Source organism: Phascolarctos cinereus, unplaced genomic scaffold, assembly GCF_003287225.1.
Source record: "Phascolarctos cinereus isolate Bilbo 61053 unplaced genomic scaffold, phaCin_HiC Scaffold_4;HRSCAF=312, whole genome shotgun sequence".
In the NCBI taxonomy this organism is placed as follows: Eukaryota; Metazoa; Chordata; class Mammalia; order Diprotodontia; family Phascolarctidae; genus Phascolarctos; species Phascolarctos cinereus.
In genome coordinates this window covers 454974325-454990094 of record NW_027555847.1, presented here as the reverse complement: position 1 = coordinate 454990094, position 15770 = coordinate 454974325, and the positions used below count along the sequence as shown (strand labels likewise).

The following is a 15770-nucleotide window of genomic DNA, read 5'->3' as shown; positions in this document are numbered from 1 at the left end:
ATCAGTATTGATACTTTTTAATGATTACCTATGAGAGAATAAAAGAAAAATCTATTTATATTGGATATACTCTCCGAAACTACTGGAAACCATTGTACCACTTTCTACAGGAAACCTTTCCTGATCTTCTCAGATGTTATTGTCTCCCACTCAGAAAACAAAACTACATACACACACACAATGTATGCATATGCGTATAATTGGATTTATTTGTATTTATATGTGTATTTTCCCCTGGCAGAATGTAAGTTCCTTGAAGGCAGGAACTATTCCATTTCTTTAATTCATAGTACATAGAAGGCATTTAATAAATGTTTTGCCGAAAAAGAAATTAACAAACAGTTTGATTCTATCATAGAAATATCGTTGGAGATAATCAACATTATTAGCTCATAATCAAATCACTTATTTCACCTTTGGGAAAATATATTACAGCATCAAACCCATCTAGTTATTATTCTGCCCCTTTACTCTTCTTAATATTCAGTATAACAAAAAAGAAAATACCCCATCCATTTTATATTAGGCTTCTGGTATGTATGCATGCTATATTTTATTAGATACTGGTCCAAGAAGGCAATAGGCATTCAATGTGTACAAAATTAGCCTTCCAATAATAATAATTTCAAGATAATTTTCTTCCTCTTAAAGGTAAAACTATCTACTTTGTTCCAGAATGCATCATCTTAATGCGAAATGCTCTCTTTTTACATGCAAGGCCAAGTTTCTCCCTCCAACCCTTCCCCCTCCTTCTTTAAATCAAATTGAATAGACCAATTCACCAGAAGAGATCACAAATTGCTTTGGCCAAATTTTTTCTAAAAGTTTTAAAAAATTCTATCCCATTTTTTTTTTGCAGGTTTATACACACACACACACACACACACACACACACACACAGATATACCTATTTTACATATATTAATATATGCACATATACCTGTATACACATACTTCATACATATTTGTCCAAGGAATGAGGACAAGTCAGGTTCATCTTTTCCACTGTTATTTAGGAACTATGATGTTCTTTGTTAACAAAACGGGAAAAACACACACACACACACACACAAGGTTTATATTTACACAAACTCAGTGAAAAGTCCCGAGAAGCCCACCAAAGAGTAAGACTCCAATCATTTTCTGTAGCAAGAAAGACACTGAAAGAACAGAGCTTCTCTAGTCTGTGAAGGAAGACTGTAGCTTCAGGATATAGGATTTCCTGATTTTAGGCACTTTAGTAAATTGGTTTTGACTATCTTGATCGAGGACTACTATTAAATCTGACACCAAGGCCTCAGATTTTTCAGAAGTGCTAGTTGTGATATCGTCTTCAATGGATCCAAGTTGGGATGAAAAGACTGCACCTAAGTTGCAGTGTATTAGCTAATTCAATATTTCAGCCAAGTTTAGTAGGACAGAACAGCTCTCAATTTTGGATATCTTTTAAAGCAGTTGTCAGGCTCACAAATGAAACTTCAGTGTTAACAGTTTCCACTCCAGGACTCAGTGATACTGCTGTTAAACTCTCTTTGTCACTGGTCCAGGAATCACTTACCAAAGAGTCCTGTTAATTCTGATCACCTCAAAAGCCCTATGATGCTGACTTCAGGTCTATTTCTTAGAAAGCTCCTCATTGAGAATGTGGTCTCAAGCTAGTTCCTAATGATAGATGATTTCTTCACATATAAGAGTTTTTTTTAACTTTTTATAACTGAAGAAGGAAAATGCATGAAGTTCCTTCAAAGCAGTTGTTACAAATATACAAGGTATCTCTGCAGATAATAGATGCAGAGAGAGCTGTAGCATGCATAGAATTGTCAATCACTAAATAGTTAATGAGGAGCAAAAATATGGCAGTTTACCTGTTCCATACATTTCAACATTACTATCTGGAGAGTGGTAAAGCAACAGTAAAAACAGAATTACTCAAAATTACAGGGTATTATGGTGTTGGGTATTATGCTTTGATGCCTCTACTTCCATCAAAGGATTATCTACACCAAGGTCAGAAACACCAGTAATTTTAACATTGGCATTCTGATTAATTGCCACACTACACACAGTAATTACATAACCTTTGCCTACATCTATTTCCATAGGTGATTGTGTAAGGGAATTCTCAAAAAATGCTGAGAGTGGAATATTTTCCTCTTGGACATGGAAGGGCTCCCGTCTGCTGCTCATTCCCTTTATCTGCAACACATTTTTAAATTTTACTGTACTTTATTTTGTTGAACAGGAGAAAGGCTCTGCCATATTCTAGCAAAAAGCTCCAAGTTCAGTGTTACTATTTTACTGTTGGTCAACTGGCTCATTCTATTATTTGATCTTGGGTTGCACATTCATTCACGTTCGTAAAAGCCATTTGCTTAACACAGATTCTGATATTCTGAACACAACACCTTTTCACCTAGAAATACCTGTGAATTGCACATATGGAAAGCTGCAACAAATTAGGTTTCTGTTCTTTAATGAGATAAGCTTTGATGCCAAGGGTGTTTTCTTTAGCAGGAGATATTTTATATTACCTGCAACTTTCCTTTTCTTTTTCCAAATGAATTACACAAGATGACAGTACAAAACTTGGACAGGTTGCTGTCTGATCTGACAGGGCTCTCTGGCAAAAGTGTGGGCATAAAGGTCCAGTAAAGGAAGGGATATTCTTTCTTTTCTCATGTTATCTGGAATTCAGCTGAAGCTCTAAAGTCTTCACAGTATTAGCTTCAACAGTCTCTTGCAGGCTGACTTGTATGAGCAGGCTGAGGCTGGGACAAAGAGACAGTGATAAAAATTAGTAGTTTTACTGATCTCAGAACAGTCCTCAAGAATATGATGAATTGCTAGAACTACCTAAAGTTAGTAATGATAACACTGCCTGTGAGGTCATTTCTTTATCATTCTTCTCTGTTCTATAGAGCACTCCAAATGCAACACACATATACTACATGCACCTTGGCTTCTGAGATTCTAAATCTTCTAAACCTTTTTGTAGAGCTTCTCCTCCAATCCCAGGTCATCTTGCCCTGGATCACATACCAACCTTGCACATTCCGGAAGTTCCCTCTCTGGAAGAAAGGCTGTATGTGTGCCTGTCGTACCAATTACTAGGACATTCTTCTTGAGGTCAATGTTACACTGATGTCGCTTGAGCATATCCAGGCCCAGAAGCATATCCATCGGTTGCTCTTCTATTATAGAAAAAGAACATGCCAGAAAATCTCCTTCAATCTGAACCTGAGCTAGATGCACCCTACCAATAATCTTTTGAGTTCCCACACCTTTAGCAATCCCTGCCCACCGCTGGTCCACAAGTCTCAATATATTACACCGTACTGCACAAGCTTGGCTCATAACAGTCATCTGAGCACCTGTATCAACAAAGGCTTTTACAGGATGTCCATTCACTTTGCAGTTTATATATAACATCACTACTTGGCCAAAGCTCTCAGGAGCCTCTTCCATTGCTATGGACATGTTTTCCTCAATGTTCTGTTGCCTGATGGCTTCTTCTATCTTCGCCTGGGCTTCAAGATCAAAGAGGTCAGCTGCAAAGAGGTGAAATCTCTCTTCCTCTCTTAGGGCTTGGTCTTGTTGTTCTATCAAAACCCTAGTAAATTTCTCAAGATCCCCACTGAGCAGGGCTTCTGCCAGGGATGGGTTGCGCTGCTTGAGCACTGACAATTCATGGGGGTTGGAAAGTAATATGTCCCGGAGCACTGCGGGATTGTCCGTGATGTGTGGGGCTGCAGCCATCCCTGCCAGGTTGTCTGACGAGTGTGAAGGCTGAAGGTGCTGGGAGGCCGATGTGCCTGGCACAGCTATAGTGCTGAAGTCTATCCCTGTGAAACCACCCGGGGGGCCAGGCTCTTCATTCTGTATCTGCCTTAAAATTACTACATCACCATCCTTCAGGCCATAGGACGCCAAAGACCTGTGGTTGTCTTCGAGAGCATGCTCTGCAAAGACAATCTGCGCCTCCCCGCAGGTATCCCAGACTCCAGCTCGCAGAGCACCCGGAAGTTGTAGAGCTCAAAGTCCCGGTCGACCTGGATGGAGAAGGTCACCTCCGTGGAGTCCCTCCGCACGCAGTACACGGTGAGCTGCATAGCGGAGCCTTCCTGGCCGGGCCTCCGGGGGAGGCTAGGGCCTGGGGGGCCACGGGGTCTCGCGGCCCCAGCACGGGCCCCTTTCCTCAGTCAGTTGGGCATTCAAAGAGCAACTGTCATTTGCTGTGAAGCCAACTCCCCTCTGGGGAGGCCGAAGCCTTCTCACCCCTCAGCAGGCCTAGACGCCTGCCTGTGACAGCTGCTGCAAAGCTCGCCGTAAAGGAAAGCGGCCGTAAAGAGCGATGTCAAGAGAAACATAGCCAAGTAGCCTCACTGAGGCTTCCCAGCCTGCCTTGCGTCAGGGCCCTAGAGGTGGTGGGGAGGGTGGAGGGACTCAGGGTGAAAGTGTCCGTTAAGTTTTAAGTCCTTACGTTCTCATGTCTTGAGTTTGATTCCAGCCACGTGTGGTCATAACCCTCACCGACAGAGAGAGAGAGAGAGGGAGAGGGAGAGGGCCTTTGCCAGGCTCGCCCCACTCTGGTGCCCTTCCAAGCAGCTCTGGGTACATTTGTAATCCCTTAGCCAATTTACCCCATAGTCTCACTGTTAAAGTGGAAGGCCCTTAAGGGCGGGCACTGGTTTATGTTTTGTTTGTTTTTTTTACCGTGGAGTTCCTCACATTTTGCTCTGTGGCTGTTACATATTCGAGGACTTAAATCTTTAAATGATTGATTTTGACTTTGCTCACAGCCCCACAGCACCTAAGTACCGGAGGCTGGGTTTGAACTCAAGTAATAGAGGCCAACTAACCCAGCTCCTTGATTTTAAAGCTGAGGAAACTGAGGTTCACTGAGGGTAGTTGATTTACCGAATCGAAATCTAACTGGTAGAATTTGAACCCCTATTCTCAGGTTCTGAGAGGATTAACCTCTTTTCTCCAGTTTCCACAGTGCAGCCTCTATCCACTATAATAGACTGCCTCATAGTGTATTTAATGCAATTCTGGCATTTTAATGTTTGTTAAGTTGAATTCTCAGTCTTTCACACTTGTAGGAGAACACAAATTGTGTTTCCATAATTTTTTTTTTGGACTAGACTCTATGACAAATTTGTCCAGGGGGGTCCTGAGAAGAGCATCTGCATTGCAATGTTACAGCAACAATATTAAAGTTTATCACAGCTTTTTGGCAGCTGTTCCAGATGCTGCGCAGTCTTGGGTTTTAAAATTTGAAATGAAGGCTTAAGGACAGTTGTCAAACTAATTTCTCTGCCAGGTATTTATTTGGGCAATTTCATTACTCCAGCCACTAAACTTAAGGTCTCTTTCTTTCACAGAGTATAATTTCTTTCAAATTTAGTCAGAGTATGTGACAGAAACAGAGTGGGACTTACACTGGCATCTGGAAATCTATGTGAGATCAAAGACTTAGCTCCAGTAGAAGAATCACAAGTCAAGATTAAAGGTAAAAGGGAGTCAAACGCACTAACACCTGTGTACATACTAATGTTAGCCTTGAAGCTCCGTTTCTTTGGCCTTCACCAGACCATTTAGTAGTATAGCATGTCTTTGTTTACATGTCTCTTCAGTCCCACTTTCTGGTTGCTGACCATTGTTAAGCATTTCTGGCAAAAAGAAAAAAAAAAGAAAATTATATATTTGTGTGCACATGTACTTCTGGAAGATTCATTGCTTTTAAGAAAAACAGATTTTTGCAAAAAAAAGTGTAGAATAATTTTTTCAACAATATGTTTAATCACTGCAGAAACAACTTCTATGGTGTAAACAGGACTGTTAGCTGAGTATTAATGTGTGGTGTTTTTTTTTCCATTTAAAAATTGAATGCCTTTTGATTTTTTTCATGATGGTCATTTCATAAGACTGCCCTCCCCAATGTAAAAGTAAGTGTGCCCAAACACACACACATTGAACTTTCCTTTTTAATAAAGAGAAACAGTTAAGGATGCTTGACCAGCAAAGCAACCAAGTCTGACAAGGTGTGCTACAATCTACATCTGTAGTACCCCACTCGTGTCCCAAAACCAAGATTTGTTAAAAGAAGCGGTGACTTCTAAGGTTCCTTTCAATTCTGAGGGCTATGTAAGAAATGATAAAAATGCTATCATCATATGGGTCCAAATATATGCCTAAATATAGCAATGAAAGTAGATAAAAACAGTAGAGTGATTAAAGGATGAATAAAGCAGCTTTGTTAAAATTGAAAGACAACTTTACGATGAATATATTTTAATGTGGCAAATTTTCTATGATTATTTTTCAATTTGTATTATTTTCCTTTCAAAGATATCTCATTCTAGGAGTGCAAACTATATTTATATAGCCTTTGTTGAGACCAATATAATAAGTAGAATGCTGAAGGAATGATATTTACTGGTTAATTGAATTTTATGGTGAATTCGGGGTTGATCAGACACCTTTCTGTTTTGACCTTTTTAAGTGAAAATCATTTTAAATTGTATTAACCAACTTTCCTGCCTTAGTAAATGAAATTTAGCAAACATATTTCAGTATTTCTTTAAGCAATGAGAGTTTATAGTGCATCAGGGGATTATTTTAAGTAGCAACTTTTTTCCTCTTTTTTCCCTTTTTCCTTTCTTTATGTTTATTTTTTTGTAAAGCATGAAACATGTTCCACCTCCATGAAAGTCTTTAAAAGAGGCTGAATAACTGCTTATCAGGTATATCATTATGGGGTTTGGCTGTGGCTGTAGAGATCCTTTCCAACTTTCAAACCTTATGGTTCTTTAAAAGATTTTGACTATGACTTCTTCTCTCCAGATATGTTATGTCAGTATCACCTAATCTATCCAAATTTCATGGCCAAGTTTTTTCTGATATTACAGGTTGAAAGGAAAGGCATTCAGGGACTCATGAAATCCCTAATACAGTGTCTTGTGGGCTCACATTCCCCTGTATTTTTTCTCTCTTTGCTGTATGTCTGCAGTACCTATTCATGTTTCTGTCATCATCAATGCCTGATCTTTAGTAGGCTATCAATCAATAGGAAGGTTTTTCTATTAAGTAAATTCCTCATACCAGTTTTATTTTCTTTCCACTTACTGCCTTAAAGTCAAGTCCTAAGAAAAATGTCCATTTAGTTTAATTTCTTTCCTAATAGGTTCTAGTTAGTTGAAATTTAGTGCATTCTGAATTTCGCCTGCTTAATAAAAAATTTAAAACCAACTAATGGAGCTGCTGAGATCACAATAACAGAGTTTCAAACAAGCAAAAGAATGCCCCATATTGAAAATAATTGTTTTCAAGTGTATTTTTCCCCATTTCACCTCTGCCATTACAAACTGAAGAGATGAAGTATTTGAAAGGCCTTGAAAGAATGTAGAGCTGCTTTTAGTGTTTTCCTATTGAAAATACAGAATTATAGAATCTGAGAGCTAGAAGGATGATCTGTATCTTCCAGCTTATTTAGTTCAAAAATTCAGGCCCAGTGAAATGAATTGAATTACTTTAGGTCCATACAGATAATGAGGAACATAGTCAAACCTGAAACCTAGAACTGCCCAGTTTTATTTTGTTTTTTGGGGAAAAAAAAAACAGAAGCAAACAAACAAAAAAAACCTTTTTATGTTGATACTTTGTTTTACATCACCTTTTCTTCTGAGAGCATCCTTTCCCTGACTTGTTCTAAAAAACATTTTTGCAAGAAATAGGATAAAAAAAAGTAAAGAAAACCAACAAATACATTATCTAAGCAAGTCTACAACCATATTCATTAACTCATCTTTTCAAAGTAGGGAAGAAGGTCCATTTTCTCAATTTTGATCCTGGGATAGGTTTGTTCAACATAATTACACAGTGCTTAGTTTCCCAATATTCTTTCTATTAAAATAGAATATTAGAGTTGGAAAAGACTTCAGTGGCCTTCTAGTCCAACCAATAACTCTGTAAGAATATTGTCTTCAACATTCTCTAGTGTCCAGCCAGCCTTTTCTTTGTGAAAGACCACGGGTAGTAGAGTGGAAGAAGTCTTGACTCAAAAGTCAAAGGACTTGTGTCCAAATCTTGCCTCTGATTCTTATTCCCTGTATAATCTGGTGTATTTCACTTGACCTCTCTGAACCTCAGTTTCCTATTTGTAAAATGAGTGTGTTGGACCAGTCAATAGAGTTCTCTCTGTCTCTAAATCTGAGCTCTTAGGATATTCAGTGAAAGTGAATCTATTATGTCCTAAAGCAACATATTCCATTTTGATATAGCTCTTATTAGTATTTTTTCCCTTACATCATGCATGATAAACCTGTCTTCTTTATAACTTCCATCCATTGCTTCTAATACTCTAGGGCCAAACAAAGCAAGATTAATCCTTTTGCCACATGATAACACTTCATATGCTTAGACATATCTTGTCACACACTTCTCCCTGTTCCCAATCTTCTTAAGTCTAAATATCCCTACTATCTTCAACTAATATTGATGGCCTCCTCTCACAATCTTTCACCAACCTAATAGTCCTCCTCTAGATGTTATCTAGCTAATTGTTGATTTTCCTAGTGTATGGCACCCAGAACTATACTCTAGATATGGTCTGGCTTCCTTGCCTCATACATATTTTGGGAAACAGTAATTTTTTTCTCTTAGTACTCTTGTGTTTTTGACCCTCTATTATGTAGACAGAATGTAAGCGACCTTTTTGTTTCACTTTTGTCTTTTTATCTTAATGTCTAATTCAGTGTCTAGGATAAAATAGATACTTTTAATTTTTTGATTAAGTAAAATGTAATGTGTCTAATATCTCTAGTTTTTGTGCCTTTGGATAAAAAAAAAGATTAATAACCAGCATTTGAAATGATGCATAAGCCTAGCAACTGAGAAGTTGATTTTGAATTGAAACAGAAAGATTTCACTTGAAAAGAGAAATCTCTTTCTTATATGCCCTTCTTGGGAGAGCCAAACTCTACTTGAAGAGTCAGCTCTTCAGGATTGGAAGAGACCTCTGAGAATATTTTGTGCAACCCTTCGATGGTGCATGAATCCCATCTTTTCTGAAATGCAGTTGTAGCCAGTGCAGAAAAGCATTAGCAGCAGAAAGGAGCTATCAGCAGGTGAAGTACAAAGTTATAGGGAAAGCTAACTAAGGCACAAAGGCAACATACTCAGGGAAGTGAGTGAATAGTATTGTGTCTTGGACATCCTCTTGCCTCTAGGCCTAGCCTCCCTTATATCTGGTATTTTTCTCTTGCATCTAGTTTTTCTGTCAATGAATCCATATATATCCTCATTACCTCACTTTCTCTTCCCTATCAGACTAGTGTTTTAATATGAATTAAGTTTCTGGTCAGGCTTCTTCCTAGCCTCACCAGTGGATGGTGCAAGAATGGAATGTTAAATCTATAATATCAATTACATTTTGGACTTCTTGAAAACTTTCAGTGGAGGTGAACTTTTCTCATCCTGACAGTGTTTTTCATTTTCATACATCTCAAGATGTTAGAGCATTATTTCTTATATGGAACAGAATTTCTCTCTGCCATTTGAATATCTCCAATGAAGATCAACAGATCTTCAGGCAACTTGTATGTGAATAATAAAATGCCTGTGATTGGTGTCCAAGGGTACAACTCTGTTTTACTTTCCATTTGAGCTCTATTAATTTAATAAAATGAAGAAAAGGCCAATACTTGATGAAAATATACTTGGGGGTGTTAATGGTGAATTAGTGAAATGCATTTGCTAACATAAAGAGACATTGTGAGTAATTTAAATACATTTTAAACAACTTTACATATAACATTCACTGGAGAAGACTAAAACCAAATTGATAAAATGAACAATATCAATCCTCTTCTTTGTTACTGTACTGTACTGCATATTTATTTAAAAAGCAACAAATACTCTATGATCTACAGTTGAAACATTATGATATAAAAAAGTTTGGGCACCCCTTTAAAGTACGGATTGCATAAGAAAAATTGGACTTACTAACAATCATATTGAGAACTTGCAAAGTTAACAAAGCATAGTAAAGGATGGTGTTTTAGCTCACCTGTGGCAGCAAAGTTAGCAAATGATTCTACTAAGTCTTAACTGATCTGAAACAGTATTGCTGGAAGAGAATCATGGAGAGCCAAGAGAAGAGCCAAGAGAAGAGCCAAGCCAAAACCAAACAATTTTGCAACAGCTGATGACTTCCATATTGATTGGAAATGTAGAATCATAGTAAGAGGCCTTAATGGTCCTGCCTTCTTTGTTTAAGAAGTTTTCTTTTTTTTTTTTTCTTCTCCAGCTCATTTTACAGATGAGGAAACTCAAGCAACCAGGCCCTGGTTGCTTTCCTGGTGCTCTGCTGGGCTGTAGGGTGCTTGGCTGCTCACTCAGTACTGAGCTAAGATTCATGGAAGAGGGGGACTGGTGCTGTACCAGGGCTGCAAGGGAGTCTGATCATTTGCTTGGTGCTTCTCTGGGGCCCAGGGTGGGCCTGGTGCAATGCTGTGTTCATTGAGTGGAGGGGACCTGGTTGCTAGCCTGGTGCTGTGCTGGGAAGGGCTGGAGGAATGGGGGTGCTGGTGCTGTGCTGTGACCCAAGGTGGGGCTGGTGATGGACCAGGGCTGTGGAGTGGGGAGGGGATGCTGGCCATTTGCCTGCTGCTGTACCAGAGTGCCGGCTAAGGCTGGGTTTGGTGCTGGCTTGCTGGGACACTACCTACCCTGGACTGTGCTCCCCTTTTTACCCAAAACAGACCTTTCTTACCAACCTTCTAAATTATCTTGGCTCAGAAAAAATTGTTTCATCCCATCTTTTTAGTGATTCTTCCAATCCAGAATTTGTTTTGAGGCACTATTTATCGTTGTTTGCAGGTGACTGTGAGAGAGTTCAGGCAATTTCCTGCTTATTCTGCCATCTTGGCTTGCTGTATTCCTAGTTCAGCCATTCTGAAGAACAATTTGGAACTATGCCCAAAGGTGTATAAAACTGCACATACTCTGATGCAGCAATATTGCTATAAGGTCCATACTCCCAGGATATCAAAGGAAAAGGACCCATATATACAAAAATATAGCAGCTCTTTTAGGGGATGCCCATCAATTGGGGAATGGCTAAACAAGTTATGGTATGTGAATGTGATAGAATACTATTGTGCTGTAAGAAATGAAGGGGATAGTTTCTGAAAAACCTGAGAAGACTTATATAAACCAATGAATACTGAAGTGAGCAGAACCAGGAGAATAATCTACACAGTAACAGCAATTTTGTAAAGCTATTCACCTATGAAAGGCTTAGTTTCTTTGATCAATACAGTCAACCAGCAGAAGCCCAAAGGACTCATGCTATAAAATGTTACCTGCTTCCAGAGGGAGACAGATGAACACTGAGCACAGATTGAAGCATGTTTTTTTTGTTTTGTTTTGTCTTTAAAATGTGGCCTAATGTGGAAATATGTTTTGCATGACTTAATATGTATAATAAGTATCATATTTCTTAAATTCTCAATTTGGAACTGAAAATAGAAATAAAATTAAAAATACTTTTTAGGACCCTACAAATGCTGATAAATTGGACTTTATCAGTACCTCTGATTGGGTTAGCATCTGGCTTAATGTCATACAACTACTTCTCAAAAATTAAAAAAAAAAAGTAAAAGATGCCATAGCATATGCATATATCCTAGCTCTACCCAGAACTGTCATGTTGGTAGGCTTGGTGTGACCAATGATAGTACTCCTTTGTATTCTAGTACCACACGAAGGAATGATAATGCTTTAAGGGCATATGATGCTGATCACTGATGTAGGCATACTATGAATCCTCATAAAATAGATTGAAGACATGGAAAACTTGTGTTATGTAATAATACTGTACTATAATGAATCTTGACAGACAGTTAGATTGGTCAGTGGATAGAGTACTGAGCCTTGTGTCAGGAAGACCTGAGTTCAAATCTGGCCATAGACAGTAGGTGTGTGACCCTGGGCAATTCACTCAAGTTTTGTTTGCCCTAATTCACTGTAGAAGAAAATGGCAAACCACTCCAGTATCTTTGCCAAAAAGGCCCCATCAACAGTATTGGCATGCTGTTATCCATGTGTTTATAAAGAGTCAGTCATGATTGAACAACTGAACAACAACAATAATGATGTCATAAAGGATTTTTTAAAAAAGAGATGAATATACTTGGACTGGAATTCTGAAAAAAAAAGTACTTTTTGAGTTTGATGGCAAACTAGCAAAATAAATTTTACCAAAACAGTAATACCAAAAAAAAAAAAACCACTAGTAACTGCAATAATCCTTATGAATGAAGGCATTCTCACACAGGATTTAACATAAAGTATAAAAATACCTTTGATGATAAACACCATGATGACAGAAGCAAATTGAGTGAGCAATTGAGAATCTGCAGAAAGACAATGGGAAATTACTTGTCTGTCTAGCTGATGCGCACACAGAAAACTTGAATGCCTTAAAGCCCTGTGTAAAGGCAACAGCAAAGAAACATTCAGAAAGGAATCCAGAAATCAAAAGCCTATTGGAAATTCTGGTTTGCCTTAGTTAGCAGTCAAAGGAAATAAAAATATTAAGGCAGTATAGAATCCAAAAAGCATGAAGAACAAAATAAGCTAAGAACAATTTAAAAATTATTAAAGGCTTCATAAGTAAATAAATCAGAGGTGAGAGAAAACTAAAGAAAGAGAATGTGGAAATTTTCTGATTTTATATAACGTAACAAAAAATCTTAAATTAAAAAAAAAGCAGATTGAATTGCATAAGACCTTAACTGTCTCCCATTCCTTCCCACCCCCCCCAAAAAAAAAACTTGCACATTTTAAATCAAAGGAGTTGATTGAAAGTTTCTTATCTCTTTAAAAGTGGAAATCAAGAGGGCAAGATAAGGTCTAGATGATTTGCTCTACTGACACTTTTGCTTCTGGGGAAGGGAAGTAAATCCTAGCCCTGCCCTTCCTCCCAAGGCAAAGAGTTATTCCATCTCAAAAATGAAGAAAGAACTTCCAGCTCTCTCTTTTTTACTACCACAGATGACTATTTTGACTAACTCTTTAGAGGATAACTTGTTAAAGACCATAAGTATATGGCTAATAATACTTCTGTCGGCTGTTAGCTAGCCACTCTATAATTCCATCAGATTTGACTCATGAATCAATCAATCTTTATACTTCATTAAGAAGGAATAGAGTGTAAACACTTTCTAATACTTGCTTTATTGGCTTAACACTGTCATCTCTGTCATCTCCCTTTACATCTTATAATTTTTGTCAAGTGAGCTGGGAGAAACTCCAGTTGATTTGGGGTTATCTATTCATCTCTCCCTTACTATACTTTACCCTAAGTTAAATATTGTATGCCCTCAAAAATTGACCTGGATGATGTTGTTATATTTTTGTATATCACCCATTTTGAGTGGCACCATAGTGATTTTTTTTTGGGGGGGAAGAGGGCTTAAAATTGTTCTTCTGAGTGTCTCCCAAGTGTCTTTTTGTTCTAAAGAATCTCAGGGAAAGCCATGTGGTACATTTCTCAGATAATCTTCAGATTGATGGTTTTCCATGAAGTCATGAAGTTCCGATAGATTGTGGGCCTAGAAATTACATTTATTCCCAAATACATGTTTGCAGAAAAAACAACTTAATGAAACTGTTAGGGGAACTGGCCTAACCTTCTTACAGGTATACTGTTCTGCCTCCATACATAGCCTTGTGGGTTCTTTAGACTGCAGATATTTTTGGATATTTCTAGTCCACTTACTGAGTTGTGAAGAATTGAGTGTTCATTCAAAAGGACACTAATTAGCCAAAGAAAGATCCCTTTCTTAATTAGTGGCAAATAAAGATGAGCTGCAATGGGCCTCTGGGTCAAGGAGGTACCCCAGATCCCATCTCACCTATAGCCAACATAAAGCTATGAGGGCATGGCTATGTGTATGCTTCTGTTATTGTGTCTGTTATTTACTGTTATAAAATAAAGGAAGATAGAGGGAAAAGTACAACCTGGTGAATTTTGAAAGGTCAGAAGCCCATTCTTGAATTGGCTGGCAGCCTACCCTGGTGAGGAGCAACCTGCTCAACCGGGTAAGGTTGATATAATGAGGGATGAAAGGTGGACAAAGAGAGACTTGTACATCAGAAGGGCCACATTCAGAATTGGACTTGGTGGGATAAATGCTTTGTAGCAACTACTTAGGTTTGATCCCACTTGCCCCAGTGAGGCAGGTCATATAAGGGAGAAAGTATGCCCCTAGGTTGGGGGAATATATTTATACTCCTTACTATATCTCCTGAATTCTATCAAGGCACTTTATGTATTCTGGGAAGTCCAAAAATCTCTTTAGAGCTAATTAATCCTTTTAACAAATAGAATACATTCTAAATGAAAGTTCAGACTCACCACTGATTAGGACAAGGGGAAGAACTTACAAAACAAATGCTGGTAAGTTCCAAAGAGATTTTTGGACTCCCAAAGTATATCAAACATTTTGTTGGATTATTTAGGGTTTTTTAGGCCATCTGGAAAATTTGTATCTTATGGAACTGTTGTTCAGAGGGATATCAGATAAGCTGTCCAAATTAATGCCATATTAAGTCAAACTTGCTAAAACATTTAAAAAGTAAGAACATAAATGAGTCCCCACAATGTTGCTAGACATCAGTACTTTAGAAATGTAACATTGAGGATACATACTCATCTGTTATTTTCAGTAAACTTGGAAATAGAACAGATAACAACTTAAAAATTCAACAATATGCAAGTTGTCATAAATAAACTGGTCTGATTTGTAAACGGACCTCATAAGAGAATTAACTCCCTATTTGCAGTCTCAAAATACAGTACAACAAAACAAAATGTTAATGTTTCTCAAACATATCCTACGATATTAGGGTATCCACTATGAAAAAGAGTCTGGAATAAGCCCCAATAGCATAGCATCTATTCTGGGCCTACCCCTTGAATCAATCAGTCAGCCAATAAGCATTTTGTCCAGTGCCTACTATGTATCGTGTAAAGTGCTGTGGATACAAATGCAAAGAAAGATAGTCTCTGCTTTCAAGGAACTTACAGTCTAATAGAGGGAAGACTATACACTAAAGGAAGCTGAAAAGAGGGGGTGTAGTTGGGAGTGGATGGCCAGTGAAGGTACTTTATGAAGAAATGTCAAGTGAAGTCCCAAATTAGTTCAGCTTGGTAAGAAATAAGCATTTCAAGGTTGTGCCCATGGAAGAATGACTGCTGCAGTACTTTGAAAAATGCTATGTCATTCTGCATTCTTAAAATTGGAGTCCACAATCTAATAGATTTTACCTTCAATAGTCTGCCAAAGGACAACAAAGCAAAATCTTGATCAAAATGGCACAACATGAACAATAGTAACAAAGAATTCCACGTGAACATAGTGTGAATAATTTAAGCAATTTTCCCAGAAAAATAAACAGTACACTTTCCCATAAATATATACAGCATCATTGGGAAAATGGGAAGAATATACCAATAAAGTAGAGGTATACATATAGCAAACAAAGATGGCCAAGACAACAGTGAATGGTCCATAGTAGGTACTTAATAAAAGTGTGTGGTTGTATGTAACAGTAATTACTTTGTCCCCCACTGACTTGAAGGTCAGGTGTGTAACATTTCACCCCTTCTTCATAGTCCTCTGGTACCCTTAAATGAGTACTAGTTATTCATCTCTGTCTTTGGATAAGTCCCTGACTGGGCAGGGGGTAGGGGTAGGGGA

At 38.0% G+C, this 15770-nt stretch overlaps 1 protein-coding gene and 1 long non-coding RNA gene across 2 annotated transcripts in view; one reads left to right on the top strand and one right to left on the bottom strand.

Moving 5' to 3' along the window:
* Positions 1-208: 208 nt before the first annotated feature.
* Positions 209-4191, bottom strand: LOC110197260 (protein DDI1 homolog 2-like). Its single transcript, XM_020971013.2, is given in 3 exon segments — positions 209-2768; positions 3044-3983; positions 3986-4191. Coding segments are annotated over 3 exon segments (1152 nt in total). The 5' UTR covers positions 4110-4191; the 3' UTR covers positions 209-2680.
* A 112-nt stretch (positions 4192-4303) lies between these two features.
* LOC144456697 (uncharacterized) overlaps positions 4304-15770 on the top strand; it is an 84447-nt gene continuing 72980 nt past the window's right edge. Inside the window, exons 1-2 of the long non-coding RNA XR_013485714.1 lie at positions 4304-4373; positions 5385-5512. This is a non-coding gene — a long non-coding RNA (uncharacterized LOC144456697). The remainder of the gene's footprint in view (positions 4374-5384; positions 5513-15770) is intronic.